Source organism: Patagioenas fasciata (assembly GCF_037038585.1).
Source record: "Patagioenas fasciata isolate bPatFas1 chromosome 19 unlocalized genomic scaffold, bPatFas1.hap1 SUPER_19_unloc_2, whole genome shotgun sequence".
Classification (NCBI taxonomy): domain Eukaryota; kingdom Metazoa; phylum Chordata; class Aves; order Columbiformes; family Columbidae; genus Patagioenas; species Patagioenas fasciata.
The window spans coordinates 291,227-309,056 of record NW_027288508.1 but is presented as its reverse complement, the minus strand read 5'-3'; the positions used below and the strand labels follow the sequence as shown (position 1 = coordinate 309,056).

Sequence of the window (17,830 nt, the reverse complement as noted above, 5' to 3'; positions counted from 1 at the left end):
GAGGGGCCGCCTCACGCTGCCTTCCCATTGGTGGCCGCCGCCCCCAGGAGCGCCAGCAAGAACCGTCCGGCGGGAAACGGTGGCCGGAAGGGGCGGGGGTCTGGGGAGCTTGCGGTGTATGGGGGGGAGGAATAACCGTGAGGGACGTGAACCTGTGAGGACTGTGGGGGGTGACCGTAGGGTTTGGGCAAAATAACTCTGAGGGCCAGTGGTAATAACGGGGCGGGGGAAGGGGTGTGTGTGAGGGGCGGAGTAATGACCATGAGAGGAGGGTGGGTGTGGGGGGTTGATAGCGGCGGGGTCGGGGGTAATGACTTGGGGAGGTGTGAGTGGGAACTGTAGGGTGTGTGGGGGTAATAACGGGGCGAAGCAATAACCCTGAGGGGGGAGTGCATGTGTGTGTGTGGGGGTAATAGCTGTGCATGTGGGGGTAATAACTGGGGGGATGCGAGGGGTAGTAACTGTGAGAGGGACAAATAACGGTGTTGGTGATGACTGTGTGTGTGTGAGTGATAACCCCGGGGGGGTGTGTGTGGGGTAATAACTGTGCGTGAAGGTAATAACTGGGCTGGGGGGGCGGGGGGTGTGAGGGAGGGAAGAGTAATAACCCTTGGGGGCAATAATTGTGGGGAGGGGAGAAGTGTGTGGGGGTAATAACTGGGGGGGCTGTGAGGGGTGGGTGTGGGTAATAACTATGGAGGGGGCAATAACTGTGTGTGTGAATAATAGCCATGGGGGGGTGGGTGATAGCTGTAGGGTGGGGGGTGATAACTGGGGGTGTAATGATGTTGAGGTGGGGAGAGTGTGTGTGTGGGGGGGTAATAACTGGGAGTGTGTGTGTGTGAGGGGGGAAGGGTAATAACCACGGGGCGGGAAAATGTGTGTGTGTGTGTGTGGGGGGGTGATATCTGGGGGTATGTGAAGGGGTAATAACTGGGGGGGGTGGTTCTGAGGCAGTTACTGGGGTGTGGGATGTGGGGGTCAGTGTGAGGGGTTTGTATGGGGGGTTAGAGGGGTGGGTGAACACGGGAGGGATGGGCTGGGGGTGCAGGATGGCGCGTGCTGGGGTGGGCACAGGGTGTGGGGTACTTGGGCTGCTGCAGGTTTCTGGAGCCCCCTGGAGGGGTAAAACCCACCCCTGTGGGCTGCCCACATAAACCAGTCGTGCTGGAGGCACAGGATGAGCTGCTGAACGGGCCTGGGAGCCCCTCGGCTCTTTTCTTTTTTGGGGTTCAGTATTAACTGTGGAGGGGTGAGGGGGAAAGAAGCTTTTTTAGCATTAGTAACAGCCCAGGGGAAAAATAAGTTAGCAAAGCTTCCAGCCTCTTGGAAATGCTCGGTTTCTGAGCTCGTCTCACGTCTGCAGAAACAAGATCCAAGAGGACTGTGGATAACAGCAGGAGGCTGTCATCTGCGTTCCTCAGTCCATCAGTGTTGCAAACAAACCTTATTTAAACTCTTAAATGCTTTTTTTTTTTTTTTTGAGCTAGGTAGTGTCGGTGACTGCACAGGTGCACTCCTGGCTGCAGCGTTATGTACCCTGAATTTTTAAGTTGGTTCAGAACAGTGTGGGTTGTTCTGAACCAACCGTCACCCACATGATAGAATTCTGACAAAGTACTTTGAAGGTTTCCAGGTTTCAGTCTGGCCTTGAAAGTCTGGGTCGAAGCTGTTGTTGTAACCAGTGTGGTGTCTCATGTACACAAGCAAGGGCTGTGTTCGGCAGCAGCCTCTGTGGCAGTGATTTCTCCCCTGACATGGAGCTTTTTAGCTCCAGAGATCTGCCTGTGTCAGGTCCGCGCAAAACTAAGGCCAGCGAACGTTTTGCAAGGACTCTTTACTTTCAGGCACTTGCACAGCACAAAAGTATTTTCTGCCTTTCCTTAGAACAGAACCTGTATGATTATTTTTCTTGTGTGCTTACACTGAATTCATCCTGTAGGAATCTGCTTTCGCTAAATCTGTTATTTATTCCAGATCTAGATGTCTCAATGGATACGTGGAACTTCTTCTATACTTCCCTGGTGTCCTTATGGCTGCACAGACTTTACGTTGATTCTGTTGTTGCTGTTGGTGAGGCGTGGAATGACCTTACAACCCTTGAGGTTATAAGGAAGGTATGTATTTAGGTACGATGCCGGACACACGGGGAATCATTTCACCTAATACGTGTGTAAAATTACAGTAGCTGTGAGCTTGGTTAAATGCAGTAAAGCGTTACATATTCACGGAAGTTTTAGGAACACCTGTACATATTCATAACCTGTCCCCGAGAAGGCGGTTCTTATTGCAATGAGTTCAGGAGACCATTTCCAGAGTCTCCGGCTCCTCCTGGTTGCAGCTGCGCAGTGATCGTGACCCCGGGTCCTCTTCTCTGTACCCGATCACCTTTGGTCCAGTGTGATGAGTTGGTTGGGTCTCAGACTGCTGAGTTGGTTAAAACTGTGTCCAAGTTTCTGTAATCTAGTTCACCCAAGGATGCACCCGAGGATTGTGATCTTTGCAAGGCGTCAGTGAAGTCCTGTTTTTCGTACAATAAGTTACACAGAGTTAAGCAAGGCTAGGCAATAGTGATGTGGGTTAAAGGGTTAGCTCTCTAAGTGTCTTTAGTGATGTGGGGTAGGGTTAGTTCCTTAAGTGTCAAGTGTTAATTAGTTAATTGTCAGTTCCCTGTATCATTCCCCCCTTTGCTAAGAGGTTAGTAAATTCTTTTACTAATGTGATGATTGTCTATGTTTTCTCTGGCCGCAGGTAAGAAGGCTACTTCTACCTGAGAAAACCCATCTCTATCCTTCAACAGATTTTTAATGTTAATGCAAAAGTCAGGCTCCTGGTGTTTGTCTTCTGCGCTGCTGAGCTCTTTGGGGGCAGCTGACAGCCATGTGGCTGGTGCTCCGGCAGGAATGGCATCTTCTGGGCTGCGACGGGAGCTTGCGTTCTTTGGCGTGGTGACCCCGCTCACTGCAGCTGTAGCATTTGTCTTCTCTTTCGGGTTTCTTCTTGCTGAGGTAGGAAGTGCCGTTTGGGTTGGTCACCCAGAAGGACCAAAGGGACCAAAAGGTTACCCAGAAGGTCCAGAAGGACCAAAACATGTCAGGGTGGACATAACCTAATTTCTTTGATAGAATTTCAGAAAGGTTTTGGTTAATTACTACAAATGTAAAGCTTTCTTCTGCGGAAGTGGGCAATGTAATATATACACTCTGATGGTTTTGATTCCAAAGCACCAATTTAAAGCGTTCCCCCATGGTTTTATTCAGATCTTGCTCATGGCAATTTTCGTCCCATCCGTGTGCTAGGGTTATGACCGTAAGAAACGGCATTTTCCAGGTTGCGCCTGGGTTACCCTTCGTGGTGCTTTGCAGACTTTCTTCACTCTAGAATGATGGATTCGGGCATTCCGTTCTTTAATCTTGGTAGCAGTGAAGGATGCCAGGAGGACTTGAAATGGGCTTCCTGTTGTGATTCCAAAGTCCTTTTCTGCAAGAGACTTCACAGACACATAATCGCCCAATTGGATGTTATGTACTGGCCCATCCAGACCCCTACTCCAAGTTCCAAACACTCTTCCCAATTTTGTTAAGTTGTTTACGCAATATAACCATATAAAAAGTCATAATTTCATCCCCTTCTTGTGCAGACATCCCCTTCTGTACACTATAGGGTCTCCCATCCAGGATTTCAAAAGGATTTAACCCTTCTTTGCCCTTGGCCTTGTTCATATGCAAGAGGGACAAAGGTGAAGATTGAGACCAAGCCAAATTTGCCTCCTGCCCCAGATTTACAATTTGTTGTTCAATTAGATGACTCACTTCATCTTTTTTTTTTTCTTTCTACCTGGCCACTGGAGGAAGAATGATAAGGTGTATGTAGTTGCCAGTCTATTCTCAAGTGCTGACTGATTTGCTGTACAATTTTTGATTTAAAATGTGGCCCTTTATCAGAGGATATATCAGCTGGAACACCAAGCCTTGGTATTGTTTCTTGTGCTCATGTTTTAGTTACCTCCCGAGCTTTTGCTGTTCTGGTAGGGAGTGCTTCTGGCCAACCTGAAAAGGTATCAGTTAGTACCAACCAATATCAGCACCCCCCTTTTCTTGGGAGTTCCGAAAAATCAATTTACCATTATTGCCCAGGTCCGTTTCCTTTCCCAATTTGACCCATTTCTAGCTTAGGTATATTCTTAGGATTAGTCTGGAGGCAAAGAGCGCGTTGCTGTGTCACCTGTCTTACAGTAGTGTACCAATTTGTAGTTACTATTTTTGATCAAATGTTCGTATAATGTTTCTGCTACTAAAGGGCAAACTAAATAGGAGGTAACAATAAGTTTTCTCTTGTGGGGCGTGAGCCCACCCTTCCTCATGATATGATTCCTCTAAATCTATACTAAGTTTCTGGTCTTCCTTAGTATATTCTGGCTTACCTTCTAAAATAACCTGCCCGTCGGGGACTAGGGCACTTTCCGCTTTTACCTTTTGCTTAGGCACCAGTTTTGCCTCCCTGTCCACCAGCTCATTTCCTTTTTTCCAATTCCGAGCTCGCTTTCTGGTGCGCCTGGATATGCATGATTGCCACCTTCTTAGGAAGTTGAGCTGCCGATATTTCTCCTGCACGTTTGATATGTGTGCCTTGAGAGTTCAAGAGTCCTTCTTCTTTCCAAATTGTTCCGTGCACGACCCTGAAAGCATACTTAGAGTCCATATAAACGTTCACAGTTTTACCTTCGGCTAGTTCCAGAGCACAGGTAAGGGCGATTATTTCTGCCTTTTGTGCTGAAGTACTTTCAGACAGAGGCCCAGATTCCATCACTTCATGGCTAGTAGTTATAGCATAACCAGCGTGCCTTTCACCGTTCAGGATATTGCTGCTTTCGTCCGTAAGGCAGTTCTCAGTGTTCTCCATAATCCTATGTCCTTTAGATCTGCTTGGCTGGATTATGTTGTTTCAATGGTTTCCAGGCAATTATGATGAACTGGTTTTCCAGTGTTGTCACTGAGGAAAGAAGCTGGCTTGACAGTGTTAGTGAGGATGATTTAGCTTGATATTTGAGAAATCTTTGTGGGGAAAGCCAACGTCCCCCTTTTTCTTTTAGAACTGTAGGCACCGTGTGGGATACCAGCACAGCCATTTTCTGACCCATGGTAAATTTCCGGGCCTCCTGTATGTTCAGTACCGCTGCAGCAACTGCCCGCGGGCATCCCGGCCACCCTTTTGCAGTTGCATCTGATTGTCTGGAGAAATAGGCCGCTGCTCATCGGTACGGGCCAAGATCCTGTGCCAGTGTACCCAAGGCTATTCCCTGCTTCTCGTGAGAGAATAGAAAAAATGGTTTACTCACACCTGGGAGTCCTAGAGCAGGCGCTGTCAAAGCCTTACCAAGTTCTTCAAAGGCTCGTGTAGCTCCTTTATTCCATTGCAGGTGTTCCTGATCTGTGGCTGCTGGCACATACAGTGGCTTGACAAACAATCCATAATTATAAATACACAACCGGCACCACTCTGTCATGCCCAAGAAGGGTCCGTAATTCTTTTACAGTTTGAGGCTTTGATGTTTGGCATACGGCCTCCTTTCGAGCCTGGCCCAGGGTCCTCTGCCCTACGCTGATTTCATAGCCCAAATGAGTTACTCATGAGTTGCTGTATCATCTGGGCTGTCTTCTGTGATACCTGGTATCCTTGGAGCCCCCAAAGTTCAATAAGCTTACAGTTCAGGTTATGCATGTCTTCTGTGTCCTGGTAGCGATCATCCACATATTGTTGCATCTGTCCTTCATCAGATGGGGCTTCCCAAGATTCAAGATCTTTAGCGAGCTGATTTCCTAGTACTGTTGGGCTGTTTTTAAATCCTTGTAGCAACACCATCCAGGTGAGCTGGGTTTTACATAAATATTGTCTGGCTGGCTTCACGGAGAGAGAGGCAAAAAGGCATCTTTCAAATCTAAAACAGTAAGCCAAATCAAATTAGAGTTAATACAGTCAGAAAGGTGTTTGCTACCACTGGGTAGAGGTCCTTTATTATTCTGTTTATAACCTGACTTGTATTAATTTCTCTATTACTGGCCAAATTCCTTCTCCCAAAAAGGTTGGAAGGAATTGGACATATATAGAAATTTATCAATACCTACTTGTTTACCCAATTTGTATTTCAAAGGTTCACAAAAATATGCCCGTTCACTTTGGCCAGTGACTCCCTTTACCTACTATGTAATTGTTACTTGTTGTCAATCCACCAAAAATTCCACTTGTTTCTGTTCATTCCAGGTTCCCATCAGTCTTTTTCAAAACTTGCTACTGTCTGTTTCTCTCTCTGCCTACTTCCTCTGTACCTTCCCCAACGTTCATTTTCCCAACATATATACTGACCTCTCTCTAAAGGCTTTCAAAGCCTTCCAACCTCTTCAGTTCCATACTTACTTATCCTTTCAAGAATCTTCCTTGTCCCTGTTACTGAATACTCTCCAAGCTTCATCTAACAACCTTTCCAAATTTCTACTTTCTGTTGCCCTCAGTTTCTACAACTTCTCCAGGGGAGAAGGTCAATTCCCTGTATCATTGGGATCAGCATTTGGATCATCGTTCAGTTCCTCACCACCAAAACCAGAAAGAAGGCAAGGGAAGATGGAAGTGCTTTTGTCCAAGAAGGCCCCGAAATCTGCGTGTGGAGGCGAGTGGCTGCCGGGTGACGGTCCCCACTGGTGCAGTGACACGTGCTGCCCCACTGTGGGCCCCCCCGTGGGTCACTGCGGAGCCCAGGTGTGGTCGTGTAGGAAACGATCACCTTGCCAATAGAACAGGCCCAGGCAGGATCTCTCAGCAAAGCACATTTTGTTAATGATTTTGCAAGACCGGGTGTTCTCCCTAAAGGCAGGCACGCATAATAGGGCAAAAAGCCCCCGTTTATATCCCCCCAAACCCTGGGTGCAATTTCCCTCCCCTGTTGCCCACTGGTCGGTTCTTCAGGGTTTACAGAGCACCCGACACCTGCCTCAGTTTACGTATTTCATTCATCTAATCCGAACAACACCCTTTCCCTTATTGATCTATTTAAAAATGGGTTCCTGGCTCTTTGGCCGTCCTTCCCTCTAGATTAACTTGTAAATACAGGTGTCAGTTTGCATTCTGGGATTAGTTTGAAGAGATTTTGTTTTACATTCAGGATTCACAGTCTGATGTGTCTCGGTCCCTTCCCTCGCGGGGGTCAGGTGCCAGCTCCCCAGTTTTGTGAAAACAACGTTTCTTCCTTGAACGTTCCTTACAGTTCAGTGCACCTGAGGGTTATAATCCGCAGCCTGGACGGTCTCATGTTTGTGGGTGACTCGGTGCCCTCGTTGCTCTGATGTTGGAGCAGCTCTCTGCTGAACGCTTCTCCCGTCGTTACTGAGAGATCGTGTCAGCCTGGGTTGCTCTGTCACTGCAAATCAATCACTCTACTTGTGCTGGAGTTCTCGGGTTCCTCTTTCCATTGATGTTACTGATGAGGTTGGGCTGGTTTTAGGACGGGAGTGGGATTAGGCTGTTCAGGATGGTAAAAGCTCCTTGCGCAGGTGAGCAAAGTTCTGCTGCGCGAGTTGGGAGGTTCCTGCGTTCAGCTGGATCCGGCTGCGTGTGACCTGAGTTTATTGGAGCGTGGCCTAGTTCAGAGACGTGGTTGTGTCTTTCTCTGGGTGTGAGAAGCTAAAATGCTTTGATAGCCTCATTTAATTAGTGCTGAGAGTCTGTTCACAGGATAGGTGTTTTAAGTGGTTTTGGGAGAATGGGGTTAACATCACTTTGAAAAGGGATTGAATGAGAAGTGGTGCTTGTTTCTTAGGGTGAAAAATCCAATGGGAATCCAGCTTCTTCTGAAGGAATAGAAGACAAACTCGTAAATGGATCAGCCACCCTGGAGGCAAAGTAAAGATTTTCTATGGGTCTCAGACTGGCACAGCAAAGGTATCAGTTACTTTTTTTTTTCCCCACCTACATGAAGTAATTTGAAATATTGAGACTCAAGTCTGTTGCTTGCCTTAGAAGTATTGCACAGTGTAAACATCAGAAAGTTCTTTAGCTCATGAGAAGTCATTGCCCAACATGAAAGATAACGTAAAATTATGTAAAAATAACATTTTTTTCTACTTGCTTTAAATGGCGCATGCAGTAGAGACATTGATGATGAAGTTTAAAGTTTACTCTTGCCGTACCCGTAGTTGCGAGCGGGTCTTCTCAGAGACAAGTACTGGTTTAGGTGCTTTTGAAAAAAATGGTGTGTGTAAATGTGAAATCATTAGTCATTAAAATTCATGTCACTCTCTTCTTGCAGCCAATATACTTGATTTTTTTTTTTCTTAACATGAGGAATTCTAGGTCCAGTGTCCAGTTCTCGGATGTCTTTGTTCTTTCTGTTGTGGGAGGTGTCTTGTGACTGGGCGTGTGGGGGGTTGTTTGGTCGCTACCATGCTTGGGTTGAAGCAATTGATAAATTCCTATTTTTTTTTTTTTTTTGGAGGTTTGCCAGAGGTCTGGCTGAAGCCGTTATTTCACTTTGCTTGCCTGTGGAAGTCATCAGCATGGGAGATTATGATCCAGAGGAGGTAAGTACCTTATAAATATGACTAATAAAGAAAAGCTTTTCCTTGTGTTGCGAAGGCTCTTTTCCCCTTGTATTTCTCTCCTATTATTCTGGAAATTCCCAATGCTGTGTGTTAAAAGTCGCTTCCCTTCTGTATAAGTGTAGCCCATCAACCCTCAGCAGAAAACACCTAAATTTTGAATATTCCTAGGAGAGGATTGCCTAGAGTATTTTGATGGTGACAGTGACTTGGTATGAGCTGGTTCTGTAACTCAGGTGTGAGTTCAGTGAGAGCGGTTGCACCAGGTCCCTCTGTTCTGTCTCTGTATCCCCAGGGAAGGGTTCAAAGCCAGAACAAGCAGATGGTGACAATTTGCAGCCTTCACAGGCTCATAAGCTAAAAACTCCTTGCTGGTCATATTTAGATGGAGTAATCCTTGAGGCATTTTTCTTCTGTGAATATTGATAGTTGTTTTTTTGAATCAGTGAGAAACTTGATTGCTGCAAGAGTCTGCTCAAGAAGCTGTCGATTGGGGTGGGGAAGGGAGATGTTCTGTTCTCTTGTACCACCTCTGTGAAGCAGCAGACAGACAGTTTGATCTCTCCTGGCTAATTTAAGGCGTCTCTGCAGGGGGGATGGCCGTTCGCCACTGTTGGGGTTATCACCTGCAGCATCCCACACCAAAATCCCACTTAGAAAAAACCTCATCTTTTAACTTCTTCCAACTCCCCATGTGTTCCAGTTGTCTTACTAATGGGAAGCGTTCTGAGAAATGCACCGATCTCTTCTATTCTCTTGATATTCTTAGACAACCGGCAGGAACGTTTGTGTGTTCTTGGTAGCTACGTACACTGACGGGCAGCCAACCGAGAGTGCAGCGTGGTTCTGCAAGGGGTTAGAAGAGGCAGCGCGTGACTTTCGCTTTGGGAAAACGTATCTGAAAGGCCTGAGATACGCTGTGTTTGGCTTGGGAAATGCGGTTTATGTCGATCATTACAACACTGTAAGTATCTGCTCTGCACCTTTCTGAAGTTTCTGCTCCGCTGAAAGGCTGAGCTTCCCAAAATGCTCCAAAACTGAATGATAACTGGTAGCTTGTGTGAGATTTGCAGCCTTTGTGTGGACTGGGTTTAGGGCACAGGCAGTGCAGTTTTGAAGCAAGTGTGCTGCCCCTTGAAATGGGAAAGGAGGTTGTTAGCCAATCTTGCAGCCTGAGAAAATGCTGATTCCCTTTCCATCAGTGTTCAGTCTTGCATAAAAATACAAATACAGCACAAACTAAGTGCCTGCAAGCAACACAGAGCTGGAGAGAGGCTGATGGTTCAGGTATTTGGCTGGGTTCTATTTGCAGTGCTTCCATTTTGCTGTGTGAACGCTTTAGTAATTTAATCTGTTCAGGTAGGTGTCAGGAACTAAAATGCAGATAGAAGCACTTTTCATATTAGTGTCTCCTGTGGTGATTAGTAGGTACAGCCTAACACGTTCTTATTTGTTTCTGCAGTTGCTTGTAGCTGCTTGAAACAGTTCCTGCTGGGCTCAAAGTTTGGGTGGTGGGTTTTTTGTGTGGTTTTCTTTTTCCCAGGAAGTACATTTAAATCTTTCTTCAGCCTTAGAGGGAGGCTCAAGCTGCTGTTCTCATAGGAAAGATGACTGGGGGAAAAAAAGGCACTCAACCAAAACCAAAATGGGCCCAAACAAACAAAACAACCAAAAAAAAAAACCAAACTAAAACCAAGAGCAGCAAAAACCCCAAACAAACCCCCAGTGTGACTCCACAGATATTCCTTCAGTGTCCTCTTATTTTATGGGTGCAAAAATATTGATTGTCTTTTAGACTTCCCTGCTGCTGTAAAGTCAGCACAGACCTGTGCTCTGGTGGGTTGTTCACCATCGTTAGTTTTAACCGCTCCTTGATTTGCCAAATGATTTATTGGGAGCGATAGCTGGATATGAGGCTGGGCTGTGGTGGGCGCTGGAGGAACCCAGATGTCCTTTCGTGGGGAGAGTAGATGGGTGTGAGGGGAAAGCCCAGGGTCCCGTTGCTCTGGCCCTGGCAGGGGAGCTGGGACCGGGAAACTGGTTCTTCTGTGACACAACCTGTTCTCGAGTCCCATCCTGTGGTTTTATTTGGATTTTTCTTTTCTGCTTGCTTTGCAGCCCAAACGTGAACTGCGTGCGCTCTTGTGTCTTCCCAACCTCCCCGTGGGGACCCTTTGAGGGGATTTTGTCTTGCTGGTCTTTTTCTTGGGTGCAGTGTCCAAGAGCAGTTGGAAGATGGTTTTTGGAGGTGGCTGGTTAGTTCTGTTTTCTTAGGATTGTTCTGGCGGATGGTGATGGGTTTTAAATCTAAAATCTCTTGGCAAAAGTTTGGCCTCAAACTTCAGGTAAGGGCAGAGAACTCATCAGTCAAGTGTGATACAGATGATAGTGATGTCCTCACACTATCTATGGAGTATCTCTCATTTATTTTATGTGGATAGTGGTGATACACTTCAATAATCATTGTAGATTCTGTTCTCCAAATAAGGAAATATGTGACATCTTCATAGGTCTTCCGAATTCTTCTGTGGGCAATCTAACAGCACAGGTGCGTGACACAGCTGCTGTTAATGGACAAAATGGCCTGAGAAGATGATCTGCCAGTGTCTATTAGTTTCAGAATGCTTTTATTATAGCAATAGGTTTTTTTCATTCAAATTAGTTGCTAAAAGAGTAACAGTTCCTCCAGAATCTAATTCAAGAATTGAAGGGAGCAGCCTGGGATGGCGAAGCCAATGTAGGAATTAGTGAATCTACTTGGGCTGAGGGACGGATGTCTCTTCTCCATCTCACCTGGGTGAGAGGAGCTCTCAAGAACTTGCAGGTAGATTTGGGGGAGGGATTGAAATGGGATGAGCTGCCGTGTGGTCGATACCCATGGCCTCACTTCCATAAGACACGGTTTGCCGTGGTTGCCACTAGTGGAGGTCACCAATGTGAGATCTTCATGGCAGATGTTTTGCGACAGGCTCAGCAAGCGTTCTGACTTACCACGGGGCTTATTGTGAAAGGTCCAGGATTTTGGTTTTTCTTCAGTACTAGTTGATGGAGGTGAAAGTATCATCTAGATCTTTTACTTAGGTGACACATCTTACCGTCTTTGGTGGAGCAATTTGAATCCCAGAATGTCCAGTAAGAGGAAGATTGATGTGGAAGGAAGGCGATTTATTGATAGATGGGAAAGCAAATACGTGTTTGTGTTTCAGGGAGGAAAAGCCAGTATGTCTTTTGTGTTACGAGACAGAGTCGGCGATACAGGAGCACGATGCACATAACAAACACAAGCCCTGTGGGCCAAATCCTCAATTTGAATGCAACTGCGGGGCTGCTGTGGCCTCCGGTGAAAATGTTCGACACCCCATCATAGGCTTAGTTTGACAAGAAATTATGCGCTTATGTATTGGAAATTTTTGTTATTCCTGTTGTCCCCTGCTGCAAAGCAGAAGGGGCTCTTGGATTAAAATGGGCATCTGGGTTTAGGCAAAAAGCCAGATCCTAACAATCTTTTAGCTCTTTTCTGCTCAGCTGTTGAGGTTGGTATTTCTTACAGCTCCTGGCATTCCCAGCCCTGAACTCTGCCAGTCTCGTTTTCTTGACACCAGGTTCGGCTTGGCTTGCCTGCTGAAGCAGCTGCATTTTTCACTGACCTTAGCAGGCTTTTACTACGTGTTAAAAATGTCCAAGGTGTTCTTAGTTTCCTGTATGACGAGAAGGATCTGAAGCAGCATCACGGAAAGACCAAGCTTTCCATCCATTTTGCGACTGCAGTATTTTTGCGTGTCAAGTAGAGCCCTGTAATATCCCCTCTCGTGTTCTCACTCCTGCTTTCAGTTCACGGAAGCAAACCCTTCCACAAATCTCAAGCCTTTTATACTTTTCAACAGCGCTTTCTTTTCTTTTAAGGGAAAGAGGAAGCCTAAAGAATAGCTCTTGGTGGCCTTTCAAGGGTTTCTCAAAGACTGAGCAGCCCTAGGAATGAAACTGGAGTTTTCTCCTGTCGCACTTGGGCAAACTGAAAAATTCCGCTGCCCGGATTCCACTTCTATTCTGGTATAAAAAGCTGAAATAATTTGAACAGGTTCCTTTCACCAACAGTGACATTTTCTCGCTTTAGTCAGAACATTCTTTTGGGTGGTGGCTCAAGTGCAGCAATTGTGTTCCAGCCAATGCTCCTGAAGTCGGTGGTGATGGATTTGCCGCTGTGTCTGACCTTCGGCTCCGGCACACTCCTGTAAAACAGCGGGAAACTGGGACGTTTTTTCCCCCTGTAAAGATCTCCTGCTGTGAAGCTCCCTTTTCTGCACCGAAATGTTTCAGCTTTAACAGACAATCATTGCTTCCAACCCCAGGGCTTTTGTGGAGGTTGCTTGGTAGACCCACACTGATTTGCCAGCTGTGTATTTCCCTCCTCAGAAGAAAAGCCCTCTGGAGGTCGTTGAGGAGTTTGTGAAGCACAGTGTGACATCAGATGGGCTATAACCGAGCTCATGGTGGCTGCATTTTTGGAGGAGGATGGCTGAGTCTTTCTTGTGACTTCTGGGCATTTTTCAACCACTGCTCTACTTCATTCCTTTGTAATTATGCCTTTTTGTGTATGCTTTCCAAGCCTTTTCTTGCAATGAGTTTTTGGTGGTGTAGAGATCTGTGCCGGAAGGTGTCTTTGGGTTTTCTTCTGGACTTTTTGCCATGTTGGGATGCTCAGCAACCTGGTCCAGTGGAAGGTGTCCCTGCCCATGGCTGGGGGGTGGACACTAGGTGATTTTTAAGGTCCCTTCCATCCCAAACCACTTCACGAGGGACCTGGGGGGGTTCAGCTGGAGAACAGGAGCTGAGGGGAGACCTTCTGATCTCTGAACTGCCTGAAAGGAGCTTGGAGGCAGGGGGGTCGGGCTCTGCTCCCCAGGAACAAGCGCCAGGAGCAGAGGAAACGGCCTCAAGTTGCACCGGGGAGGCTGAGGTTGGATGTGGGGAACAATTTCTTCCCCAAAGGGCTGTGGGGCATTGGAGCAGGCTGCCCAGGGCAGTGCTGGAGTCACCATCCCTGGAGGGGTTTAAAAGGTGTTTAAATGAGGTTCTCAGGGACATGGGGCAGTGCCAGGCGTGGGTTATGGTTGGACTCCCTGATCTTGAGGGGCTTTTCCAACCAAAATGATTCTATGACTATTGACCTGCTGCAGGTGAAATGGGTTTTCAGCTGCTGGATTTTCCATATGCACTGCAGCTGCCTGTCTTCTCAGATCTCTACTGAGGAGGAAGACTTAAAGGTTAATTTTGACACTCATCTCAAGTCTCACATCATGCACACCTTAAGCTTGATGTAAAGCAGAACTGAAGCTTTCTCTGCTTGTTGTTTCTTTTTTAGACCCTGTGGTTGGGGTGTTACAGCCTCTGTGTGGCTGTGAGCTGTGCTGGTCATTTGATTTGGTGCAGGGAGACAGGAATTCCATACCCACGCTCCTCTCTACTGGTTGCATGTCAGCACAGCTTACTAATCCTCCAGCCAGGACTAGCTGTACGCTTTCTGCTTTAAACCACGTTTGCAGATTCTTAGTCACGCAAGACTGAATGTAGAACTGCAGGGACCAGTGACTGGGTAGGATAAACGTTACCTTCTATTAGCAGGTACCACCTGTGCCATTGGAGACGTATGAAGTGATAGTCTGGATCTACTGTTGGCAAAATGTTTTTAATACAAATGTCATGCCTCACCGTTCTTGTCTCGTGTGCACAAAGTTGCAGATAAGGCGGCTGCAATTCTTTTTCTTTTTCTGGATCTCTTCTTTTAGGCTTTTGACACTTGTAGATTCTGCCAATGTTTCCGACCGCTGCAGCTCCCCCAAGATCTCTGAGGAAGAGTCCGAGGAGCCTGTTTGTTCTCTGTGCATCACTTTGGCAAGAAATGCTGCAGTTCAGCCACTTTCCTGGGAACTGGGTATCGTTGTGTTTGCCTGGTTGTGACTGACACATTTTGGCCCTGTGCCAGCCGGCACGTGCGGAGCCAGCATCCAAACAGACTCAGAAAATTGGGGGTATTTGTAAAAAATGTGGCTTGACTCTGCACTGGAGCCCTTCCCCCTCATTCCTGGAAGTGCTACAGCCCTGATAGATGCCAAACAGATGCAGATTTAGCACGTGGCAGCTTTTTTGGAGGGCAGGAAAAGCAGATAATTCGTTGGTGTGGTTCCCTGCAAGGCAGCGATTGTGCAGCGTTGAGCTCCTGAGGCTGCTGCATCGGGAGCCAAGGGGAGACAAAACCCGCTTTAGTTACTGCAACATCGCTAAGTCGTAATTCTCCCTAGAAAAATAGACTGAAAAGATCCATTATTGCTCTCAGCTGGTCTTGCTGCGTTTGTAGTGTCTCTTTAGCTTAATTGTCTGTATAGAAATGTGCGAGTGACCAAATGTTTTAATCAATTAGAGCAAGTGTGGGGACTGGGGGTTTCTGGCACTGCTATGGCGCAGTCACCAGGCAAACCTGATTTGATTGTGTTTTCTGGCTGAGTGTCTAAAGCCCAATCAATTATTGCAGAGAGATGGAACAGCTAAATAAGACTTAAATTAATAGGGTTTATTATTTTTGCGCCTGAGGAGGCGGCAAACCAGACAGAGTGAGATATCCTGTAAAGAAATTGGTTCATATTTCTTCTTCTGTAACTTTCTGGTGTTTATACCTGTACTTGGATGTTCAGCTCTAACTTACAGGCAACAGCTGAAGTTCTGTTCGGATGAGCTGAATAAGTGTGTGGCCAAAAGCCAGCAATCACAGTAAGCCCTGCAAAATGAAGAGATGAGTAACAGGAGGGCTAATTAAAGAGGTCTTTTAAAAAAAAATGAAGAAGAAACTGAAAACATAGATTAAAACAAAAGTTTCTTCTCATTAAGTAACTTGACTCAAGGGCCTAAATTCTTCAGGGAAATATAAATTTTATGATATTAAAGGAGTGGACACTGCAGGTTTGTGAAACTCAGGACCTGAGCCTGAAAGTTCAGAGTCTCTGTCCATCTCCAGCCACCAGTCCTTGTTCTGCTGAGTTAATAATCTCTTCTCCCAGTGTTTCAATCTGCTTATTTTTTGTTTCCAGAATTAATACATTGTGACCCAAGCTTCCTTGTTTCCTTCCGATTAGATTATTTGCTGGTTTCTTGACCTTTGGGCCTGCCTGTCTTCCAGGAGCTCTTGAAATAACCCTCTAGATGGGGTGAGGGACAGGACATGAGAGAATACACCTAATTCATGCCCCTGTGAATGGTAAAAGTGAAGTCTTGGTGCCTTTCTGTGCTGCTCTGCCAGCACTGTAACAACCTGAGGCTTTTCTAGGAGGAAATGTGAAGGTGGTCGGTGGGGTGAGATGGGTGCGGACCCTGGTGAGCGGCTCAGCCGGGTGTGTATGTGTGTGGGTTTAACCATCCAAGTGAAAACATTGCATTTAGATTAAATATCTCTGACCTGTCCTCTCCCTACTCCTGTCTGGGCTCTTCCTTGTTAGCCCTTTTGGATGTCCTTTGTTAGTTTTATCTGATTTTCTGCCTTGACCTTTCTGATTATGACCCTGTCTTCTTGTGCTTTTCCTTTTATTTTCAGCTGGAGGATCACAAGGGTGCAGAAGAGCCTGTGATTCTGCCAGATTGGTTTCTTGTTACGCTTGCGATCTTCGCTTTATTATTGGCACCGTTTGCACTGAACAGGGTTTGAAAAACTGCCAGTTGTCCTGAACTCCTTTGCCCTTCAACTCTCCTCCTCTGGGATCTCACCTGTGGTTCAGGGAGGTCTCATTTCTTGAGTTTTCATGTTCATTGTTCTTCTTCTCCTTTCGTGGTCACCACCACCAGCATCTCCCCACCTTCTTGGTCCCCAGCAGGTATCCACGTCAATCACTACATCACTGGAGTCAATGATACTTTATACCTGTGCTGCATTTTCCCTCAAAGTTTCTTCCAAGACTCCACAGCACTAAGCATTGCTCAAGGAACAGAGCAACCATTATAGGAGGGGATAAAGCAAAAGCTGATAAAAATAATACCCAGGGGAGTGGGGAGGGGGATGCGCTGCATCTCTACTAAAAATGAAATATTCTGCGGGCAGCTGGGACAAGTCTCTAATAAAATACGGGCTTACGATCGTGAGACTTCTCTAATAAAAATCTTTGTGGTGTGGGGGGTTTTGAGTGAGATTTTTTGCTTATTTTTGGAAGGGCAGGAATATTGTGCACAGTTATGTGGGACTATGGTGGGTCTGTGGATTCCCTGACGGAGGGCATGGGAACAAAAATTAGCCTTGAAGATATGAAGGCCTACCCATGAGAAAGATGGGAGTGATGGAGTATCCGGAGATGTTAAGGATGTACCCGGGAGGGAGAAGGGAGTAAAAGAGTAACATTGATGACAGCAAAAATAGCCAAAGAGATGTTACTGCTGTAACTTGTAACCAATAGTGAAGAGACACTTGAATTGGTAAAACTGTATAAAAATGCACTTGTGGCAATAAATGGCATCTGCTGCTTTTATCCTCAGAGAACTTGGTCTATGCCATTTGTCCGTCTCAACCGTGACACAGGAGGCTCCATGTGAACATGAGCAGAAACTTGTTTGCTGGGAGGTGCCAGAGCCTGGCCCAGGCTGCCCAGAGCGGGTGTGGAGTCTCCTTCTCTGAGACATCCAAAGCCGCCTGGACCCACCTGTGTGATCTGCTCTGTGACCCTGTGTGAGCAGGGCTGGGCTGGGGATCTGCAGAGCTCCTGCAGCCCAACCACTCTGATTCTGTGACTCCCAAGAGGACCACGTGGTGATCAGGCTGCTGGGGTGGATGGAGTCCATCCTGGGGCTGGCTCCAGGGAAGGGACCGGGGCAGCTGTGGTGCACGAGGAGGAACGATACAGGTTCCCAGGTGTGGTGGATGCACTTGACCCCCTCCAGCCAGCCCAGCGGCAGTTTGGTTCAGACTCCAGAGGAGGGAAAGGCCTGGGCTGCAGCCAGGCCAAGAGCTCCTTCCAGGAGACCCACAGGGAAGCAGAACAGCAGCTGAACACCAATGGGTTGTGGGTGCAGGGGGTCTTGTGCAGACCTTTCCCACTGTCTGCAATTTGACTATGAGCCAACAACTTTATTTTATAAATATGACAGCCTGGATGAGCCTACTTTGAGCTCGCTCTGCTGAATAACCAGCCGTATGGCCATGGTTTTACTGCTCACAGCTCAGTGGATGAGCCCAATTTATGTTTCATAGCAATCGTTTAGCTTAAGCA

The 17,830-nt window shown here is 46.8% G+C and overlaps 2 protein-coding genes across 14 annotated transcripts in view; both read left to right on the top strand.

Annotated features, from left to right (window-relative positions):
* Positions 1 to 14,344, top strand: part of LOC139826674 (S-adenosyl-L-methionine-dependent tRNA 4-demethylwyosine synthase TYW1-like) — a 45,125-nt gene extending 30,781 nt beyond the window's left edge. Inside the window, exons 6-7 of the transcript XR_011736834.1 lie at positions 13,243 to 13,611; positions 13,660 to 14,344. The gene's annotated coding sequence lies outside the window, so the exon portion shown is untranslated. The remainder of the gene's footprint in view (positions 1 to 13,242; positions 13,612 to 13,659) is intronic.
* On the top strand, positions 102 to 17,200 carry LOC139826672 (S-adenosyl-L-methionine-dependent tRNA 4-demethylwyosine synthase TYW1-like). Of its 13 annotated transcripts, XR_011736825.1 has the most exons (9): positions 108 to 170; positions 1,978 to 2,117; positions 6,510 to 6,608; positions 7,811 to 7,932; positions 8,486 to 8,570; positions 9,358 to 9,552; positions 10,707 to 10,843; positions 14,375 to 14,520; positions 15,716 to 16,164. XR_011736825.1 is itself a non-coding variant. In XM_071803051.1 (7 exons), exons 4-7 carry the CDS (start codon positions 7,907 to 7,909, stop codon positions 17,154 to 17,156), a joined length of 363 nt encoding a protein of 120 aa, XP_071659152.1. In that variant the 5' UTR covers positions 102 to 154; positions 1,978 to 2,117; positions 6,510 to 6,664; positions 7,811 to 7,906; the 3' UTR covers positions 17,157 to 17,200. The 13 variants fall into 13 exon arrangements, 7 of the variants coding, with proteins under 7 accessions (XP_071659152.1, XP_071659151.1, XP_071659148.1 ...); XR_011736828.1 differs by lacking the exons at positions 10,707 to 10,843; positions 15,716 to 16,164 and adding an exon at positions 16,171 to 16,986 and having other exon boundaries at positions 102 to 154; positions 6,510 to 6,664; XR_011736830.1 differs by lacking the exons at positions 14,375 to 14,520; positions 15,716 to 16,164 and adding an exon at positions 16,171 to 16,986 and having other exon boundaries at positions 102 to 154; positions 6,510 to 6,664.
* The last annotated feature ends 630 nt before the right edge of the window (positions 17,201 to 17,830 follow it).

Coding starts and splice junctions, on each gene's coding strand:
- LOC139826672 (XM_071803050.1), top strand. CDS start 7,907: ATGGGTCTCAGACTGGCACAGCAAAG. Junction 7,933..8,485: donor CTCAGACTGGCACAGCAAAG/GTATCAGTTACT, acceptor TTTTTTTTGGAG/GTTTGCCAGAGGTCTGGCTG. Junction 9,553..16,170: donor ATGTCGATCATTACAACACT/GTAAGTATCTGC, acceptor TTTTATTTTCAG/CTGGAGGATCACAAGGGTGC.